At 42.1% G+C, this 23,330-nt stretch overlaps 1 protein-coding gene across 2 annotated transcripts in view; it reads right to left on the reverse strand.

The window, feature by feature from the left end:
• Positions 1 to 23,330, reverse strand: part of LOC124802758 (testis-expressed protein 2) — a 314,369-nt gene that overhangs the window by 240,153 nt on the left and 50,886 nt on the right. For both annotated transcript variants that reach the window (XM_047263750.1, XM_047263749.1), the window contains exons 2-3: positions 6,322 to 6,389; positions 5,840 to 5,953 (exon numbers count right to left, since the gene is read on the reverse strand). In XM_047263750.1, coding sequence (XP_047119706.1) covers positions 5,840 to 5,953; positions 6,322 to 6,346 — 139 coding nt within the window. In that variant the 5' untranslated portion in view covers positions 6,347 to 6,389. The remainder of the gene's footprint in view (positions 1 to 5,839; positions 5,954 to 6,321; positions 6,390 to 23,330) is intronic.

Here is a 23,330-nt window from a genome sequence, read left to right on the forward strand (position 1 = left end):
GTTAACAAAAATGGTGCAGGTAGCTGAGCAATAAGTTGCATCATGTCTGCCCTGGTAACGGCAGATGACGATGGAGTGTAAACGGTACAAATGGAAAATGTAAAAGTGGGGAGAGTAATGCGGATGGCAACTGCCTGCAGGCCGGTGTGCAACGTGATGGGATCGTAGTAAATATCATCCCGGACCAGCAACATAACCCCTCCATGAGCCGGGATACCTACCACAGGGGGTAGGTCAAAACGCACAGAGGTGTAGTGTGCCAAGGCAATTTGATCGCATGGGCGTAGCTTCGTTTCCTGGAGGGCTACGACGAGCGGACGGTGCAAGCGGAGCAGCAACTTCAAGTCCTCTCGGTTGGAGCGAATGCTGCGAATATTCCAGTGGATAAGTGCCATCGTAAGAAGAAAGGAAGATGAAAGAAGGGGTCACCTTGAAGGCCGCTGAGGGCCTGGCTTCGAGCGAGCACTGCCGCCGATATCAGTAGGCGGACAGTCATCGTCCATTGGGGCTATAGGTTCATCGGCCATCTTGGGAAGATGGCCGGGAGGGGGAGCTTCCTCCGCCAGTGAACGGCCAGATGTTCGGCTACCAGCGGTGCGGCCAGGCGAAACGGATGACGGCCTGGGGCGGCAACCGCTGGGTGGCGCAGGAGAAGAAATGCGCCGTGGCGGAGAAGGAGAACTGTGCTTCCTATGAGCCTTCTTGGAAGGACGTTTGGTGGAAGTACTGGTCGAAGGCTGGGAGGTCGAGGTACGTAGGAAGTCTGCGCGGGACGGTTCCTTCTTGAAGGCCCGTGCATCTGACTTCTGGGTCTTCGTCTTGGCAGAAGCTGATGAAGGTGCTTGTGTCTGAGGGGTGACGGGAGGGAGAGGAGACGTCGACCAGGCGATCTTAGCACTGGCCGAACGGACGACCGTGGTGCTGAAGGTCAGATCGCATGTCTGGGTTGCCACCTCCCTGGTAGTCCGAGGAGAGGCGAGGACAGTACTGTATTTCCCCGCTGGGAGCAGCGTGGGCTTCCTACTAGCCAATAGCTTGCGAGCAGCCGAGGTGGACACTTTCTCTTTGACCCGAATTTCTTGGATACAGCGTTCTTCCTTATAGACAGGACAGTCGCGGGAGGATGCGGCATGGTCACCCTGACAGTTCACACAACGAGGAGACGGAGGTGGACAGTTACCCTCATGGGCATCCCTGCCACAAGTGACACATTTAGCCGCATTGGAACAAGACTGTCGAGTGTGATTGAAACGCTGACACTGGTAGCAGCGCGTAGGTGTCGGGACATAGGGGCGAACAGAAATAACCTCGTAGCCCGCCTTGATATGCGATGGCAGCTTAACACTATCGAAGGTCAAGAAAAGTGTCCGGGTCAGTACAAGGTCATTGTTGACCTTTTTCATGACCCTATGGACAGCCGTCACGCCCTGCTCAGCGAGGAATGATTGAATCTCCTCGTCAGTCAATCCGTCGAGGGAGCTAGTATAGACCACACCACGAGACGAATTCAAAGTTCGGTGAGCCTCCACCCGCACAGGGAACGTGTACAGGAGTGTGGCCCGAAGCAGTTTTTGTGCCTGAAAGGCGCTCTCAGTTTCTAGTAATAAGGTACCGTTATGCAACCTGGTACAAGATTTGACAGATCCAGCTATGGCATCTACACCCTTCTGGATAATGAAAGGGTTGACAGAGGAAAAATCCTTTCCATCCTCAGATCGAGAAACGACGAGGAACTGTGGGGCAGGCGGTAGTACTTTTGTCACTGGTGGCTGGTCACGTTTCCGTTTTTGGGCAGAAGTCGAGACAGATGGAGTGAAATCCATTGCGGAGGAATCCCCCATGATTGCCAGCGTCTCCGATGGCGCGCTCCTTCCTTGTGGGGACCCTCTCAGAGGGCACGCCCACCTTAGGTGAATGTTTACACCTCAGGTCACACCTCCCGAGAAACAGACGGAGGGACCAATCGGCATGGTCAGAAGGTATCAGCTCAGGCAATCACCCCTCCCTGGGCCTGGCCTTTACCAGGGGGTACGTGCGTGCCTTACATGTCTACCCAGGGCGGGGAATTACGCGTTACCCCGTCACCAGCTACGCGTGCGAACGCGTGGGTCGGCCTTCAGGCATGCACAGGAAGGAAGGAAGAAGAGGGAAAGGAGAGAGAGAGAGAGGGAGAGAGAGGACAGACTGTCTCAAACGCCGAGGCGGAGACCAGAGAAGGCAAGGAGAAGAAGGTAATGAGAAGGCAAGGAGAAGTAGGCAACAAGAAGGCAAGGAGAAGTAAGCAACGAGAAGGCAAGGAGAAGAAGGCAACGAGAAGGCAAGGAGAAGAAGGCAACGAGAAGGCAAGGAGAAGAAGGCAATGAGAAGGCAAGGAGAAGGCAAGGAGAAGAAGGCAATGAGAAGGCAAGGAGAAGAAGGCAATGAGAAGGCAAGGAGAAGAAGGCAACGAGAAGGCAAGGAGAAGAAGACAAGGGAAAGAGTAAGGAAGACAGTGAGGTGGAAAAGAGCAACAAAAGGAACCAACCAAAGGAAGGAAGAAACGAGAAGTGAAAAAGCAAAATGACCGCAAATAGAGGTCGTGGAACCGTCCATCTCCGGACACAGGCGCTAACGACCCCCTTGAGGGGGGTGGGACTCCTTTTAGTCGCCTCTTACGACAGGCAGGAATACCTCGGGCCTATTCTAATCCCCGGACCCGCAGGGGGCATCAGCAGAAGATGGGGGCCACAGCACTGCGAGAGGGGTCGAGTGGTTGTGTGCAAACATGCAGTGCACATAGAATTGCTTAAACTCTGGTCATTCCTGTGAGCATGGTGCATAAAATTCTATGAAACATCCCGCATTGCTATCCATCCAAAGTTACCCATGTTCAGGATTTTCCCCATGCTGACCTGGCAGTAAGACAAACAGTTGCTCTAGAACTTCTTGCTTGAATGATAGAGGACAATGAATGGCCAAGGAACATTTTGTGGACAGACAAGCCCTTTCCATCTCTGAGGACACATCAGTACACAGAATATCAGAATATGGGCAACAGAAAAACCACTCTCATATCAACTAGTTCTCCTTCATTCTGCAAAGGTAACTCTGTTGTGTGTGTTGATGGTATCATCTATCTTGGACCATATTTTTGCGAGGAGATGGGTCCTGTGTATCCTGTTACCTGTACCATCACTGGTGAATGCTATTAGAGTGTTTTGCACACTGATGTCATTCCAACCCTTCAACAGTGAGGATGTGTGGGTAGGCAACATGGTGTTCCACCTCATGTTGCACAGTCAGTGAAGCACATGCCACAGAGGCATTATCGAAACACTAGAATTATCAGCCATCACAGCCATCATTTCCATACAACCAGGATGTCCAGAACACTGATCTTAATCCATGGGACTTCTGGTTGTCGGGTTATCTGAACAATGCTGTGTTCAGTGCTCTGATTACAAATGTAGCTGAACTGAAGGCACGCATTGTGCAACACATTATGAACATAAACCCTCAAGACACTATGATCTGTACAGTGACGCACAGTTTCTTAATTTCAGCTTGTGGCAGAAAATGGTGGTCATCATACTGAAAATGTCCTGTGTCTAATTTCATTGTTGCTTTTTATACCGCTTTTGACCTGAGGACAATGGGAAACTAATGTTATTGTTTCTTTTTATGCAGGTTTTGGCCTCAGGATGGTTAAAATTGATCTCATTCTTGCTTTTTAAGTCGTTTTTGGCCTCAGGACAATTAAAAACTCAATTTTCCCATCCAATGTGGAATGATCTTGCCATGGTGGATGGGATTACTCAACTAATAGTGCCACAAATGTTGAATACCAAACCTGTGTGGTTATACAAATTGCACAGCATGATTGGTTTAATGTGCAACTCATCTCACAATCACTGGACTGTGATTCATCTGCCATTTGTGGTGCCATTTGTGGCCAAGCCAATTTACATTTTGATGCTTACAGCGGAATCCAATGAGAAAATTTTCTTTTTTATGTTTCCCCCTTCTTCAGAACAGAAAAAACTAGTCCAAATAATATCCAAGTTTAATACTATGGAAGACACTCTTTTAATTTATCAAGTTGTAGATACTGATAGTTTCAAACTTCTGCTTTTATTATAAAAAAGAAATAATGGTCCAGTCCATTAGCGGGGAGGGGGGGGGGGGTCTCAGAAAACAGTGCAGTAATGTCGAAATGGAGCGATTTATATTATGTCCGAAGGGGAATGAGCATTAGCTTTTGGCCAGAGGTAGAAGCATTTCCGAAATGGCTAAGTTTGGAAATGGTTCTCATGCTGTCTTGGTTAAAGTATACTGTACTTGGCAAATGGTGCTATCCAAAACTGTCACCAAGGCAACAGTGGTCCACCACAGCCTGTAGCTGACAGGGGTGAATGATGGCTACAGAGATGTGTATGGACGAATAGACTTGCAACTGTTGAGCAGCTAACCACCCAGATGAACCGGGGAGATACTAACAGCATCTCCACAACAACCATTCAGCAAACATTGCTCCATATAGATCTCTGCAGCAAGGGCCTGGTTCATGCACCTGTACTGACTGCTGTTCATTGGTGACAAAGGCAGGAATTTGCCTGCTAATACCATGAATGGATGTCCACTGAGTGGCGACAGGAAGGCTTTCCAGATGAACTACATTTTATGCTCCATCTGACAGATGGTCATTGGCCTGTGCAGTTCTGCAACAGTTATTGGAACGGTCCAGGCTGGAGGAGAAAACACTATGGTCTGGGGAATGTTCTTGTGGCAGTCCCTAAGTGATCTTGTCATTCTCAGAGGCACAATGAATCAACACAAAAATGTATCTATCCTTGGGGACTATGTTCATCCCTACATGCAGTCTCTTTTATCCTCAACAAATGGCATCTACCAACAGGATAATGCAATGTGTCACACAGCTCGCAGTGTATGTGCATGGTACAATGAGCACCAGGATGAATTCACGTATTCCCCAGGCCACCAAACACCCTGGATTTAAACCCAATCAAGAACCTGTGGGACCAACTCAATTGGGCTGTTCCTCAACTGAGAAACGTAGCACAGTTGACGACAGCACTGGAGTCAGCATGGCTCCACATCTGGAACCTATGACTCTCTTCCTGCACATTCATGTTGCAAAAGGTGACTATTCAGGCTTTTGATAGGTGTTCACATTAATGTGACTGTACTGTGAATTTTGATTCAACTCCTTTAAGATTTGAGAAGCTAAACTCTGAACTATATCCTTCCCTTTTGGATGCACTAATCTCAGGACACAAATATACACTGTACATAAAACTAGTCTGTATCTGTTTGTGTGTGTATGTTAAAATCAAATTAAGCACATTTTACACTAAAGGGAGCATCAACAAACACAATGTCAAGATGCATACCACATAATGATACTTGAAGAGATGAACAAATTCCAGTAACAGACACAAATCAACATGTCCATTTCTTCTAATAAAATACTAAAATCTACTTTGTTCTCATTCTTTAACATTTTTAGAGTTATAGTTACTTGAACAAGTTTTCAACAAATTAATAACTTTTTTAATTAAGAATGCCATCATATTTTAATGATATTTATGTGAAACTAGCCATCAAATTTAAGAATTTTCATGTAAACACACTATTATAATCCACAAAGTAATTAATGATTCAAACTATCATACTTTAAGCATCAATGGTGAATTTAAAAAATCTTGACTCTGACCAGTCAATAGGAATTTTCATTGACAAAGATATTTATTATCTTAACATTATCTGGCATAAGAATACCACAAATCAACATTAAACAATAGCCTAAGCAAATATACTTAATCAATTGCTCAATCATTACCCTTCTTTTCTGAATCATCATCCACATCTTCGCTAGGATAGATTTCTTCCAATTCTTCATCATCGGCATGAAATCGAATTGCAAATGATGGAACAGATGTTGTAATGGATTTCCCTAGGAAAAAATATGATAATTAATTTGTTTGCCATTTAAAACTTTGACCAGTTGAAAGTGCTTTTATTTTGGTGAGGATAGCTTTCAAATTCTTTTCCTAGAATACATACCCTTCAACATGCCCAATGTTATTTTACCAGAACTTCCCTTCTTTCCACTCATCATTCATGAGATCAAATTTATTAAAGAGTGTAGTTAGTTAGGATCTTAGAGAAAAGTGGTTAGAGAAAGATGAATGAAATATCTGTAGAATAGGAAAGAAAAGTAAACCTGAAAACAGAACAGGGAAATAAACAGATGGACAACACAGGCAGAGACAGGACAACAATGAACAAAGGAAGAACTTGAAAGCTTTAGAATAACAGTACCTGATCCTCGTTTCAATGGATCCATCTTTATGCATCAGCGTCAGGAGTCTTGCCTTCACAGATAGGACCTGTAACAGGAGGATGTGATATAATCTACATGTCAGGAGAAAATACACATATGTATGTAATGCATCAAGTCACACTAAGCTAGCCCATAGACTGAATTCTGTATGAGCACAGTCACACAAAACTTTGAGACAGTTGTAGGTTTCATTCTTCTCCCAGTATCCATGTAGAAATCTACCCTCCCCCCCACCAATGTGTGTGCGCGCGCGCGCGCACACACACACACACACACACACACACACACACACACACACACACACACACACACACACACACACACACACCTAACAAGCCACCATTTGCATCACCCCTACAGTCCACAGATTGGGGGAGGGAGTGTAGCAGCAATGAGGAAGGAAAGGTGTACAGATGAAACGAGAATATAGGAAAGTGTTGGGAGGCAGGACAGGTTGGACAGCTCTCAGCTAATGTGGATTAACAATGCTAACGACCTCCAAACTTGAGGCAAAGTGCAGGAGAATTCCATTGCTCTTCTTTATTCCCAAAAAACTACTGTAGCTACTAACCAACAACCAATCCCTTAACTCTCCACAATGCATAGACCTCGAACGGCTGTAGCAAATCTTTCGCCAGGATACAACTTCATTCAATTTGCCCAGCAAGAGGGCATGTTTTACCCAGAATTTTGTCTTCACACCTTAAGCCGCTGCCGTGTCATCCACCCAATCTAAACAATGTCTTAATATGGTCCTACAGCACTTATGTTTGCAATCCCTCACCCCACAATTGGTTTCTCTCCCTTGTGGATCACTAACACACTAAATCTGTACTGTACACTCACACCCATCACCTAATTTTGTGCACCAATCTGGGAATGATGTGTACAGAAAACTTGAAACAAAAATCTGATTGAAAGCAAAAATAAATGCTAAAAATTCAAATGGAATTTATACTGAACATATTGGTTGGACAACCATGATGGAGATGTACTTATTGCCGTAAAAAACTGAGAACTGTCTACTGAGTTTAACACAGAGTCAAGCTGCAAATTTATGTGGGTGAGACAGCTGTCACAAGCGGATCAAAAACAGCAATTGGACATTCCTATCAACTACCCACATCAAGTATTGATGATGTGTGACAATTCAGAGAAAGGTTGAAAAATGTCAATCTTCTAGCTTAGATAAGGGTTTGTGACAACAACACTTTCATAGCATCATCGATCAACAGGGAAAAACAAATGGTACGAGAGATGATAAGATATTTTGCAACCTGCTGGAAGATTCATTAAATTCTATATCAAATATATGGAATATCTAGTCCCATTTTTGTTAAGTCTTTTCATGGGTCACAAGAACAAAAGAAAGAAATTCATATAATCCCTGTATGTGAGAAGGAGCATGAGACAAATGTCCAAGACTAAGAGCTTATGTCACTGACATCAGTTTGCTGAAGAATTACGGAACCTGTTTTGTACTAATGTTCAATTTATTTATTTATTTATTTATTTATTTTATTTTTTTTTTTTTTTTTTTTTTGTAGGAAACAATACAAATTCAACTAGTGCTCATTATTGAAAACACAGTATAGCCTGTAAATTCTTTGCGTACAAAAAGTAGTAGACAGAAAAAAAAACAGGTAGGTGCCATGTTTCTCATCTACCAAAATAGCCAAACAGACAATGAAAGTTGTACACTAGGTAGTCATTTCCTTAGAAAGTAAAAAGATCTAGGAATAGGATACACAAATTTCCTTAGAGAACACAAAGACTAGGAACAGGATACAAAAATACCCATACTTAGATTTATATGTAGAATCGTAAGTGTAATTCACACACATTTCAAACCATTCTTGAGGATTATTCACCAATCCAGTATCCTGATCAATTTCAATTAATGGGCCAAGGGAGAGAGAAGATTCAAAGAAATTTGCATATATTGTGTTCTTATTTAATCAGTGTGAGAATATCGCAGAAATGCTCAACTTCTGAGAACTTGTGTTTTAATATGACCCAGGAGACATTATACTTCAACTTTTATCTCACCTAACAGCTGCTAGAATAAAATTATACAAGGGTTGGAACTTAAATAGTGGCAACTATTTATTCATAACTGATACAAAAGAGTTACACATTTGCACCTGTTACTGTCCTTCAAAGTTGTGTAGAACCTGTTGCCAGCGACATGGAGGGTGTACCGTTAGCAGAGCCTGTTCTGTTGATGGTGTGAATGGAGCGGTCTACTGCCTGTCGAATCTCTGGAACAGTTCTGAAGCGAATGACATAAAGTGGTTCCTTCATCTTCAGAATCAAATCAAAGTCAACAAAGACTTAAGTCCAGGGATTATGGTGGTTGGTACAGGACTTCCCAGTCCCATCGACCGAACAGAGCAGCCACAGCTTGCGCTGTATACGCCTGCGCATTGTCGTGCAAAACGATGGGTGGGTTGCGCAGAAAGTGTCGCTGCTTCTTTTGCAAAGCTGGTCACAGGTGATGTTCCAAAAACAAACAGTAATATTGTGCATTGATGGTCTGCCATGGAGGAACATAATGCATTAGGATACCACCATCACAGTCCTATACGAGAATCACCATAGCTTTCGACTGCTCCATTCACACCATCAACAGAGCAGCCTCTGCTAACGGTATACTATGACTTCCACATCGCTGGCAACAGGTTCTACACAATACTGTTGGCTAGTACTTTGAAGGACAGTAACGGGTGCAAACATTTAATTCTTTTATATTGGTTGTGAATAAATAGTTGCTACTATTTAAGTTCCAACCGTCATAGAAGTGTATGTACAAACAGAAAAATTTTTTTCTTTCCTTCCAGAATACCATAACTGAACTTGAACAAGAAAGTGGTAATGTAGTTCTAGTAAACCATGTGCCCCTGCACACACCTTATTGTGGCTTGCAGAATATACAAGCAGATTCAATAAAATGTTTATAAGCTGTCATGGCACATCAAGCATACAACAAAGATCAGGGAGTTGCAAAGGCCACCCAGGGCTACTAAATGGTGCTGCAACAATAGTCAAATGTTACAAATGGATGTCCACTATAGGAGATTCTCAAAGTTTTGTCCAGACGCATCAAGACATGCCTGACATTGATGCTGCACTGAACAGTTGCCCCCACAGATTGGGTGATCGTGGTGGCCATGCGACTGTCTCACTGTGACCAATCCAGAGGCCAGGAAAGGTTGCCTGTAGATGTGCCCTCACTTTGCTGAAATGAATGGGGCCTCAACCTGCTGAAATCAAATTTGGTGATGAATAGGCATGGGAACATTGTTCAGCATGTCTGGCACAACCTCTTGCAAGAATACAAAATAAGTGCAACCATCAAGTTGATCGGGAGAATGTATGGGCCAAATAAACAGTCTCCAACGATGCAAGCCCACACGTTAAAGGTAAATTTGTATTGTGAGGCATGGGTATGGGTAGCATGTCGTTTCATATTCACATACGTATGCAGGTTGTGAATGTTCATCACACCCTTGAGTGAGAACACAGCCTCATTGGTGAAGAAGACACTCACTGTGAAGCTTCGGTCTGCAGCCGATTCCTGCAGAAGCCACCACGGAAAACCCATGCGTGTTGTAGTCCCCCAGCTGCTGTCCTTTGTCATTTACAATGCACCAGACAGAGGGCTGGGGGATATTAGTAGCATGGAATACACCTTGTATACTTGTTGATGGTGTATGCTGCAACCTTTCGAGAACACTTTCTTTGGTGACAACTGTGAACATATCGTTCATTGGCCACCAGCAACCAGTTTGTGCACTTGGAATGAGCTGGTTTCACACAATCGGTGATGCAAGGTGCCAAATAATGAGTGGCACAAAGCCTTTCTAATGGGATATTTCACATGATGCAATTGCATGATGCACGATTTCTTGTCCATTGCATTTGGCTGCACCATAAATCAAATGCATCTCAGCCAATTCACAGTACCTGTAGCTAGCCATGTTACTCCCAACACCTCCACACACGAATGGTGATGGTCTCCTTGTGCTCCACCTGTTTTTGTACAGCAACTTCCTCTCGTGGGGTTTGCAACCCCAAGTTCCTATACAATTACTGATTCTTGGAGTATGCCTAATGTGCCATGTCATTTGTAAACATTTTTTGAATCATCCTGTAGATGCTGAAACAAGCAACTAATCATTTGGGTGTCCACATGAATGGCCAAAATCGAACTGTTGTGAACATAATGCTTGTCCACCCGGTTGCTGAAGATGGAGTGCAACAATTATTTAAAGAACTACTTTAATACCTATGCCATTTGTTTTCTCTCCCTGTCATCCACCAGCATCTGTGAGCTACCAAAAACACGATCTGTCAATCCAGACAGTCCCAGTTACCTATAGCCATCAGTTCCAACCCGTGCCCACCCCTCCCCGTTCTTTTGCTGTCAACCTCCTTCTACCTGTCCTTCCACACCCTTGTAAATGACCCTCTCTTGTCCAGACACTGTAGTCTCCTTTTTCCCCTTTCTTAACCACAGTTTCCTCAGTCAGGTAACTGTTGTCAAACCCCTCCTTCTAAATCCCCTGCAGCTACACTACTTTCCTCTCATCCGACATACCTTCCTTAATAACCATTCATCACCTGTTACCACGGCAGTGCAGATGTCTGCTTCCCCCCCCCCCCCCCCCTCTCTCTCTCTCTCTCTCTCTCTCTCTCTCTCTCTCTCTCTCTCTCTCTCTCTCTCTCTCGCACCCCCACCCCCTCTCTCTCTCTCTCTCTCTCTCTCTCTCTCTTTCTCTCTCTGACATTGTAATGGATTGTCTTGCAAGAGGTTATAAGATCAAAACCAACAAAAGCAAAACAAGGGCAATGGAGTTTACTCAAATTAAATCAGTCAACAATGAGGGAATTAGAGTAGGAAACTGAGACACCAAAAGCAGTATACTGGTTCTGCTATTTGGACACTAAAATAACTGCTGAAGTAGAGGTGATAGTGAGGAAAGTGTTCTGAATGAGAAAATTTCTTAATTTCAAATAAAAATTTAGATCAGGCAACTAACGAAGAGTTGATTTCAGGAAGGGGAAAAAAAAATGTATGGCATAACTTGACCAAAAGAAGGGATCAGCTGATGGGACATATTTTGACCGATTAAGGAATCATTAATCAATGGAGGGAAGTGAGTGATGTAGATGAAGGCCATGGCTTGACTACAGTATACGGGATGTATAAGGGGCACTCAAATGAAAATGAAACAAATGGAAGAAAGTAAGTTAACTGTTTACTAAGCCAAAAATAATCAACACAACTGTTAATACATTTATCCCACTGTGAGACACAATCAATGTCTTCATGGCAGAATGTTTGCAATTGTCTACGGAACCACAATTCTACCCAGGTGTACACCTCCTTGTCCAAAGCAAATCACCAGCCACAAATGTTGAATTGAATTGAATTGAATTTTATTTGATCCTGTAAGATTACACTGTGTACAGTAAATGCACGTGTAATATAGGACATGTCAAAGTATTAAAATTCTTTATCAATTATTTTTCTACACCTTTAGCTTACATTTTTACATCACTGATAATGAGTAACAATATATACAAACTTAATGGCATAAGTATTCTGCAACACTGTAAAACTCTTTTTCAATGAGATAGTCTTTAAGTTTCTTTGTAAATTCATTGTGAAGTACACTATCTTGCAGGGTTTTGGGCAGACTTCTTAGTAGTCTGATACCTGAGTACTGGAGTCCTTTTTCTAGCATTGCCAGTCGGTGGGGTATGCTCCGTACTTCATTCTTCTTTCTTGTATTGTAGGTGTGTACACTAGCATTTGTAATCCAGTCCTCACTACCTTTTGTGATGTACATTATTGTTTTGTATATATATAATGATGAAAAAGTTAAGATACCTAAATTCTTGAAACAGTTTCTGCATGTTTCAGAGGTCTTTCTTCTTAAAATGGTCCTAATTGCTTTTTTTTGTAATGTGAACACTCGTTTTGTCTCTTGTTTGTTTGAGTTTCCCCACACCGTCACTCCATACTGTAAGTATGGTTCGAAAAGTCCATGATACACTGTACACAGAAGGTTCTTGTCTGAATACTGTGATAGCTGCATCATTAAGAATATGACAGAGCTCAGTTTCTTACAGACATTATTAATATGTTTTTTCCATTTCAGTTCATTATCCACAAGAATACCTAAGAATCTAGCAATTCTACTTCTTCCAGCCTTGTTCCGTCAACCTCTAAATCCATGTCTACAGCCTTTTCCTTGTTTTTAAACACTGCATACATAGTCTTTTTTTAGATTTATAACCAGTTCATTTTCCAACAGCCATTGAGCTGTGACATTTGCAGATATGTATGCTCTTCTCTCAAGCTGTTCCATATTTTGGTCACTATTTAGTATTGTCATGTCATCAGCATACAATATTTTCTTTTCTTCCTCCTCAACACCTATATCATTAACAAATACATTAAATAACAATGGCCCCATTACCGAACCCTGCGGCACTCCATATTTGATGGATTTGGTTTCTGATTGGTACGAGTTTCCTAATGATACATACTGCTTGTGGTTGCACAAGTATGATTTTATCCATTCACCTGGTTGCCCCCGAATGCCATAGTTGCTTAATTTTTGTATCAGCATTTCATGGTCAATGATGTCAAATGCCTTTGAAAGATCCAGAAACATTGCAGAGACAACCTTTTTCTCATCTAAGGACTGTAAAATGTATTCTGTTAGACTGACAATTGCTGATTCTGTAGATTTACCCTTTCTGAAACCATGTTGTGAGGTCATGAAAATGTTATGTTTGTCCAAATAGTTAACTAATCTGGTACACATAAGCATTTCTAGGATTTTTGAGAAACCTGATATCAGTGAAACTGGTCTGTAGTTGTTGGGATCATCCTTACACCCTTTCTTGTACACTGGCACTACCTTCGTTATCTTCAGTTTTTCTGGAAAAATTGCATCTCTGAAAGAATGTCTTTCTTCAGGACTCAAAATATACGGAAATTGCTTGAGGAGAGATCGGAACTGTACGGAGGATGTGTAAGGGTTTCTCAGCAAAATTTCTGCAGAATATTCAAAACAACCTTGGAACACATGAGTAGTTGTTTCACGTACACTGCTGGGAAGCCATTGCATATTCTCCATACATTCCCAATCCCTCCCCATGTGATTTACATATTTTTGGAGCCCTGGCGACAGATATTCATGTTCACTGATTTTCTTCAGACAAAGAAGTGCACATTCTGGTCATTCTGGTATAATCGTAGTCCTGTAACAAACGCAAACATTTTTCCATGAACACATTGACCTTCTTGTCTCATAGTGGGATAGAGGTATTAACGATTGTGGCAGTTACTTCTGAAATGATAAGCAGTTTACTTACTTTTTTCCATCTGTCTCATTTTCATCTGACTGCACCTTATATGTCCCAGGAGCTATGTAGATATGAAAATGCTTGCATAGAATAGACTCGTATGGAAAGCTGCATCAAACCATTCTTCAGCCTGAAGATCCCAGCAGCACAATTGTCTCTGTAAGCAAAATCTATAATTCACCCAAAGGTGTGTAGTTGCATTCCTCAATTTTGCAAGATGTCTCCATCCTGGAATTTTCTTTATTATATTAAGGAAAACAAAGTAGTGTACATGAAACGGTGGAGCACCAAAAGCCAGATGAAAGCTCAAATCCCAGAGTGTGATACTGATTTAGTAAACAAAATATAAAACATATTTTCAGTGGTTTTCGATATAAAAATAATACATAGTTTATATCCAAATTAATGGAACATGTTTAGATTTTTATTGATAACAACTGAGTATTCATTCCAGAAGGCACCATAACACATCTGTAGAAAAGTGTGGCACAAAATGCACACTTCTGAATAAACACTGATGGCAATAAACAAGTTGTGACACCAAGAAGGAGCACAAATAAAAAACTTTTCCTTCTTGCGAAAAACCATATATAGGAAGAATTGGATTAAATTTTTTATGATTTACGGTAAACAAGATGTAAAATTTAGTACACAGACCTGCCACCTCTGGCAGCGACAGTGCGTCTAACCTGGCTGTGCACTGAGCCGAACTGAACTTGAATAATAGAGATGAGTATGTCATTCCATGCTGCCTCCACTCTATAGTGGAGTTCATCCATTGCAGTGGCTGGCAATTGATAGTTTGCCACTCTCCCATCAAACATGACCAGATTTTTTTCAGTGGGTGAGAGATCAAGAGAACATATTCGCCAGGGCACCAGTGGAACACTCTCCATACCAGAAAATGATGGAAAAGCTTGAGCAACAGGTGGTCTTGTGTTATCTTCTTAAAGGATAATTGAAGATAGGGCACAGCCACCAGCTTTACAAGATGGAAATGTAACAGCTGCTGTCCAAATTATCACCTACATGTACCAGAGTGGATCATGATGTGTACCCAATGGCATGCTGTACCATCCTACCATGTGCTTCACCTGTATGACAATGATGACTGCAATCTGCCAATATTTGTTCTCCTAAAAACCTCCACATACAAATACGTCCATGGTGATGCTACATGCAGAACTAGGACTTGTCTGAAATGATGATGTGGTGGCAATACCTATGTTCACTGTTGTCACTGAGTGCGCCATTCTCAATGCTCCTCCCTCTGCTGCAATATCAGAGGAAGTCACAACAATGGTCACAATGCTGACAGTCCATGGTGCTCCTGATATTCTCACAGTATCTGTGTAGCCATCTGTCTTGCTGCAAACAAACCCTTTTCCTGGCTAAATGTACATGATGTTATTGCACAATCCTGCATGCAATGGAAAATAATGTCTCTGTCCCCTCATGTTCTAGTCACGTGGGGCCATTGAGATCCCGCATGGGGTGGAGTATGGCCCTTCTGAACCCGCTGATTCTATATACGCGTGAAAGATGTGGAATCCTGACCACAGTGAGTAGTGATGTTGCAGAGTGATAAACTGCCGTCTCAATTGGACACGATCCTCCCATTTCCGAATTCTGATACATGCTGGTACGTGTTTCTCCTTCAGCTTAGATTAGATGTACTATTAGTTCCAACTGATCCATCCTCTGAGATGTGGAACAAGTCAAACACATGTACCTTCTAAAGATCTCAAATGAAATTTAACCTTAAGGATGTGGAATTGGTTTTAAAAAAGAGGCTTAAGAATATTTACATTCAAAACGGTATACAACCTGTCACCAAACATTAAATATTCAACACATGTGGGTGTATATGATAATTCTTATGCTATTGTAGCCATGTATCATCAAATAAAAAAATTATACCACTTATTTACAATGTTTGCATTACTCCATAAAATTGTACAGAACTCAAATTGTATGCAATATTCACATTACATGATATTATTAACAACACGCATGCATCAATCGGTTCTGCTCCAAAATTCATTAATATTGCAGAAGGAGTTGGCCACCAAAAAATCCTTTACACTCTTCCCAAACTGAACTTTTTTATTAGTTAAAATTAGTGAAAATGTGTATTGCTGAATAGTGGACACCTTTCTAAACCAAGGTACACAACTTCAAAACTTTGTGAAAGTTGTTCTTATTTCTGGTACTGATGCCATGAACTGAGCTGTTGGTCTGAAAAAAAAGATGTATATTTTAATGACAAATTTTATTAAGGATTAAATAGATTAGGAACCAGTAGTTAGTATCCCCAGTTCCTTGAACGGTCCTCTGTATGACGTTCTTGAGCTCACACCACAAATAATTCGCATTGCACATTTTTGAGCTCAGAAAACTGTAGCTAGGCTTAATGAGTTACCCCAGAAAAAAATCACATATGACATTATGGAATGAAAGTAATCCCAAATTTAACATTGTTAACTACTTCCATCTGTTTGTCATTATATTTTAGGTATATACTGGCAGGAAACCTTTTACATATTCTGAATTTTTATATATATATATATATATATATATATATATATATATATATATATATATATATATATATATATATATATATATATATATATATATATATATGAGATGAGGTGACTTACCGAACGAAAGCGCTGGCAGGTCGATAGACACACAAACAAACACAAGATGAGGTGACTTACTGAACGAAAGCGCTGGCAGGTCGATAGACACACAAACAAACACAAACATACATACAAAATTCAAGCTTTCGCAACAAACTGTTGCCTCATCAGGAAAGAGGGAAGGAGAGGGAAAGACGACAGGAAGTGGATTTTAAGGGAGAGGGTAAGGAGTCATTCCAATCCCGGGAGCGGAAAGACTTACCTTAGGAACCAGTAGTTAGTATCCCCAGTGGATGTGTGGATGGATATGTGTGTGTGTGCGAGTGTATACCTGTCCTTTTTTTCCCCCTAAGGTACGTCTTTCCGCTCCCGGGATTGGAATGACTCCTTACCCACTCCCTTAAAACCCACTTCCTTTCGTCTTTCCCTCTCCTTCCCTCTTTCCTGATGAGGCAACAGTTTGTTGCGAAAGCTTGAATTTTGTGTGTATGTTTGTGTTTGTTTGTGTGTCTATCGACCTGCCAGCACTTTCGTTCGGTAAGTCACCTCATCTTTGTTTTTATATATAATTTTTCCCACGTGGAATATATATGAAAATTTCATTAGCTGACCCTACAGCTATACTTGATTTACTACACTACTGGCCATTAAAATTGCTACACCATGAAGATGACGTGCTACAGACGCGAAATTTAACTGACAGGAAGAAGGTGCTGTGATATGCAAATGATTAGCTATTTAGAGCATTCACACAAGGTTGGTGCCGGTGGCGACACCTACAACGTGCTGACATGAGGAAAGTTTCCAATCAATTTCTCATACACAAACAGCAGTTGACCGGCGTTGCCTGGTGTAACATTGTTGTGATGCCTCGTGTAAGGAGGAGAAATGTGTACCATAACGTTTCCGACTTTGATAAAGGTCGAATTGTAGCCTATCGCGATTGCGGTTTATCGTATCGCGACATTGCTGCTCACGTTGGTCGAGATCCAATGACGGTTAGCAGAATATAGAATCAGTGGGTTCAGGAGGGTAATACGGCATGCAGTGCCGAATCCCAATGGCCTCGTATCACTAGCAGTCGAGATGACAGGCATCTTATCTGCATGGCTGTAACGGATCGTGCAGCCACATCTTGTTCCCTGAGTCATCAGATGGGGACGTTTGCAAGACAACAACCATCTGCACGAACAGTTCAACGACGTTTGCAGCAGCATGGACTATCAGCTTGGAGACCATGGCTGCGGTTACCCTTGACGCCGCATCACAGACAGGAGCACCTGTGATGGTGTACTCAATGACAAACCTGGGTGCACGAATGGCAAAATGTCATTTTTTTTGGATGAATCCAGGTTCTGTTTACAGCATCATGATGGTCGCATCCGTGTTTGGCAACATTGCGGTGAACGCACATTGGAAGCGTGTATTCGTTATCGCCATACTGGGGTATCATCCGGCATGATGGTATGGGGTACCATTAGTTACACGTCTCGGCCACCTCTTGTTCGCATTGGCGGCACTTTGAACAGTGGACGATACATTTCAGATGTTTTACGACCCGTGGCTCTACCCTTCATTCGATCCCTGCGAAACCCTACATTTCAGCAGGATAATGCACAACCGCATGTTGCAGGTCCTGTACAGGCCTTTCTCAATACAGAAAATGTTCGACTGCTGCCCTAGCCAGTACATTCTCCACATCTCTCCCCAACTGGAAATGTCTGGTCAATGGTGGCCAAGCAACTGGCTCATCACAATACGCCAGTCACAGTGGTATCATGTTGAAGCTGCATGGGCAGCTGTACCTGTACATGCTATCCAAGCTCTGTTTGACTCAATGCCCAGGCATATCAAGGCCGTTATTACAGCCAGAGGTGGTTGTTCTGGGTACTGATTTCTCAGGATCTATGCACCGAAATTGCGTGAAAATGTAATCACATGTCAGTTCTAGTATAATATATTTGTCCAATGAATACCCATTTATCATCTGCATTTCTTATTGGTGTAGCAATTTTAATGGCCAGTAGTGTATTTATTGCAATGTTTATCATTTGCAAAAAAATTTCAGCATCTTGTAATGTTACTGATGAAAGGTCACTGATATACACAAGAAAAGGTAAGGGCCCTAAGATGGAACCTGCGTGGGACACCACATGTTATTGGTTCCCAGTTGGATGATGGCTGACAGCTTAATACACTTCTCTTTCCTACTGACACCCTTTGTTTTCTGTCAGAGATATAGGATTCATGACAATTTTTTCAGAAATAACCAACATTCAGATGTGCTCCAGAATCTTTTCTGATATACAGGATGTAGATGGTGTTACTCCTATCTAATTTGTGTGGTTCTCCTGAAATTTACGTCTGTATACCTAACCAGGTGGCACACATTGTTGCAGATCACTTTCATGTTGTTGCAGTTTTGTTCATCAACAGTTTACTTATGCCTTTATGAGAATCATTAACTTGTCAACGAGGATCACTGTGTTTCCCCCCCCCCCCCTTCTTCTTCTGAAACTGAACACCGTGGTCATTAAAAACAGCAAGAATGAACAAACTTAACGATGAACATCATAGCTTAAAGGGACTCAACTACCAAGAGAAAAAATTTAAAAGTTTTCACAAACTGGTAGCTCTATTACTTTTAGTTAATAGGATTAAAAAAGAACAAACTGATATCTAAAAATAGCAATGAAACTATTATGGTGGAAAGGGACAGGAGATTAAGTACTAGTATGGACACAGCCAGGAAGCCCCCTGAGATGAGCACAAGTCCCCTGAGGCAGATTGCCCCCTGCCTGCTAGCAAAGTAGGTTTACCTTAAGTATTAGACTTAAATCTTCAATAATGTGTCAAAATAGTAAGAGATGTGGAGGACATATAGCCTGACACAAGTAAAAAGTCATTTTATGAGGTAATTCAGAGACAATGTGTAACTGGAAGTCCGCTGGGCCAGAATTGCAGTAAAAGACATTCCCTCTGCACTCACCTGCTGCAGCAACACAGAAGGAAGTTTCATTAAATTGTTATAATGCCCACTTTCTTGTAAAAGATGCAGAACACTGTTGGTAGGTGTCAGCTGTTGTGTTGTTGGGTAACATCTGAGGTAACTGTGTATCTCGCTACAGCCCACGTCATATACGCTGAAGTGCCAAAGAAACTAATACAGGCATGCATATTCAAATACAGAGATATGTAAACAGGCAGAACACGGAGCTGCAGTCGGCAATGCCTATGTAAGACAACAAGAGTCTAGTGCAGTTGTTAGATCAGTTACTGCTGCTACAATGGTGGGTTATCAAGATTTAAGTGAGTCTGAACATGGTGTTACAGTCGCCGTACGAGCAATGGGACACAGCATCTCTGAGGTAGTGACGAAGTGGCGATTTTCCCATTAAAGCATTTCATGAGTGTACTGTGAATAAATCAAATCTCCAACATCACTGCGGCCACAAAAAGATACTGCAAGAATGAGATCATAGCAACTGAAGAAAATTGTTCAACATGACAGAGCGCAATTCTTTTGTAAATTGCTGCAAATTCCAATGCTGGGCTGTCAACAAATGTCAGTGCGTAAACCATTCAATGAAACAACATCGATATGGGCTTTCAGAGCCAAAGGCCCACTCATGTACCCTTGATGACTGCATGACACAAAGTTTTAAGCCTCATCTGGGCCTGATAACACCGACATTGGACTGCTGATGACTGGAAACATGTTGCCTGGTCGGGCGAGTCCCAATTCAAATTGTATGGAGCAGATGGATGTGTACTGGTATGGAGACAACCTCATGACTCCTTGGACCCTGCATATCAGCAAGGGACTGTTCAAGTTGGTGCAGGCTCTGTAATGGTGTGGGGCGTGCACAGTTAGAGTGATTTGGGACCCATGAAACATCTAGTCTCTGACAGTTGACACGTACGTAAGCATCCTGTCTGATCACCTACATCCATTCATGTCCATTGTGCGTTCTGGTGGGTGTGAGCAATTCCAGCAGGACAATGTGACACCCCACACGTTAAGAATCGCAACAGACTGGCTTCAGGTACACTCTTCTGAGTTTAAACACTTTCACTGGCTACCAAACTCCCCCTACGTGAACATTATTGAGCATATCTGGGATGTCTTGCAATATGCTGTTCACAAGAGATCTCCATCCCCTTCATACTCTTACGTATTTATGGGCAGCCCTGCAGGATTCATGGTGTCAGTTCCCTCCAGCACTACTTCAGACATTAGCCAAGTCCATGCCACGTCGTGTTACAGCACTTCTGCGTGCTCATGAGGGCCCTACACGATATTAGGCAGGTGTAATGGTTTCTTTGGCTATTCAGTGTATTTTACAGACTAACATACTCTACATGGATATAAGATGCTGTCAGCGATGCTCCGCAGGTATAGTGGGTAGAGTCAGAAAAACAGACTCAGCGAGAAGTTCACCACTTTTTAGAAGTCTTTGATCACCCGCAGTTTGTTGGGGTGTACAATAGTTTGCCATTCTTTTTCCCACACCTTCTCAACTCAGTGTCACAAGATGTGACCTTAGATCAGTGGCTGTAGCTCCAGTTCTAATACATCCAATGTGGGTGACTCCTTAATCAGCCTTGCGGTGAGCTCTTTGCCTTGCATGTCCACAGGGCTAGGCATCAAAAGAAAAGTTACAGAACTTCCAGCTCTACGTAGGTCACATAGAAGATCATGGATATCACTGGCAGTCCACATAAGAAATCACTGCACACAAGAAAGTTCTGCGTGGGAAGTGTTCTGACATGTTGTAGAGCTCTGAGAAAGGCTGTCAGTTATGCGGTGAATAAGCTGCACACATTTGGTAGAGAGCATTAGTCCTGGCTGTCCATGTACACATATGCATAACCAACACTATCACAGGCTTTGGAGCCCTCTGTGTACATAATTCCAAATCATGGATAATGAAGTCGCTGTATTTGTTGGTATGGTAGAATATGAACTCGTTCAGTAGAATGCACATCGGAAAGTGGTGAGATCAATGTTTTTCTTGAGATTGTGAAGCATATCTTTAATATCTGCACAAGCATGACAACTTGCTACACTACACTGTCTATCCAGGTACTTCATGGGCCAATGGTGGCACGCTGATAACTGGTGAACACAGCCATGCAAGAGGAAATGAAACTCACTGTGGGTGTCAATCTACAGGATGCAGAGAGTTTGAAAGCAATTAGAGACATGCACAGAAGTAAACTCAGCATGACACTGGTGTGGGTGGCTGGTGACTAAGCACTTCGCAACACACTTGGCATGAAGTATAAGGTGAGGTCCAGGGTGGCACAACTCAGTGTCAACCCTTTTCCCAAGACTATGCATTGTCAATTTTTCTGGCTGCACACTGAGCAATGCCTGTCAATGGGTGCAGTACTGGGTGCCAGCCACTGGTGCCCTGCCTCATTTTCCTCGTGTAGACACTTTACGGTAAGTAATAATTTATCTTTTTATACATTGTTAACCTATAACAAAAGTGGTTAACTGGGAAATACTCAAGTACATCATTAAAATGCTTATGGAACAATGAGGCTCTTGATATGACTAAGAAATAGAAACTGGATGTACATATCACAGCCACCAAGCTACATTAAAAACTGAGATCTAGTAACTATTGCCTCCTCTGCCATTTTTCTTTTGTAATATTTGCTTATCAGTGGTTTTAAAAGTTAATTTAATAATAGTCACTTATATCCCAAATATTTCTTAGGTGAAAGATATATGAGGGTTGGTACTTTAATAGTGACAACTATTTATTTACAGCTCGTACAACATAGATATGTGTTTCAAAGTTTTACTGACCTTCAAAGTAGTCACCAGCATTGTGTATAACCCATTGCCAGTGATGTGGAAGTTGTAGGATACTCTTAGCAGTGCCAGTTGTGATGACATTTCAAGCGGCGCGGTCTATTGCCCGACGAATTTGTAGCAGTCCTGAAGTGAATGCCATGAAGTGTTTCCTTCAGTTTAGAAATCGAGTTGAACTTACAAGGGCTTAAGTCAAGGGAGTGCAGTAGGTGGTATAGCACTTAGCAGGCCCATCAGTCAAACAAATCAGTAACAGCTTGCACTGTATGTGCTTGAGCATTGTCCTGCAAAATGATGGTCAGGTCCTGCAGAAAGTGTCATCACTTCTGCCCCTAAGCTGGTCATAGGTTGTGTTCCAAATATGAACAGCAAAGAGACAGAAATGATGACACTTTCTGCAGGACCTGGCCATCATTTTGCAGGACGATGCTCAAGCACGTACAGTGCAAGCTGTTACTGATTTGTTTAACTGATGGGGCTGCTAAGTGCTATACCATCTACTGCACTCCCCTGACTTAAGCCCTCGTAAGTTCAACTCAATTTCTAAACTGAAGGAAACACTTCATGGCATTCACTTCAGAACTGCTACAGATTCATCGGGCAATAGACCGCGCTGCTCCAACTGTCAACACAACTGGCACTGCTAAGAGTATCCTACAACTTCCACGTCACTGGCAACGGGTTATACACGATGCTCGTGACTACTTCGAAGGTCTGTAAAACTTTGAAACACGTATCTATTTTGTATGAGCTGCAAATAAATAGTTGCCACTATTAAAGTTCCAACCCTCATACATCAATATGCACAGCCAGACTTGCCGTCCACTGAGAGGAAACAAATTTACAACAATATAATGGGTAGTTCAGGAAATAACAACAAAAATGTAAATATAGATTCCATAAAAGTTGTTGTGCAAAAAATATAGACCATATTAGTTACAAATAAGAATTAGTTACAAATAAGACCTACCTAAAATAGTAAACACAAATCTCAATCATAAACTTCTACTAGGTTTGCAGTACAAAGTGAGAAATACATCCTTCATCAGCCAGGATGATTGTGGACTGGGTTTGGTTTGTAATGTTTTGTCACCAAACAGTGAGGATATCAACACACATTGGCTAAAATAAT

This window comes from Schistocerca piceifrons, chromosome 6 (assembly GCF_021461385.2).
Source record: "Schistocerca piceifrons isolate TAMUIC-IGC-003096 chromosome 6, iqSchPice1.1, whole genome shotgun sequence".
NCBI classification, from domain to species: Eukaryota; Metazoa; Arthropoda; class Insecta; order Orthoptera; family Acrididae; genus Schistocerca; species Schistocerca piceifrons.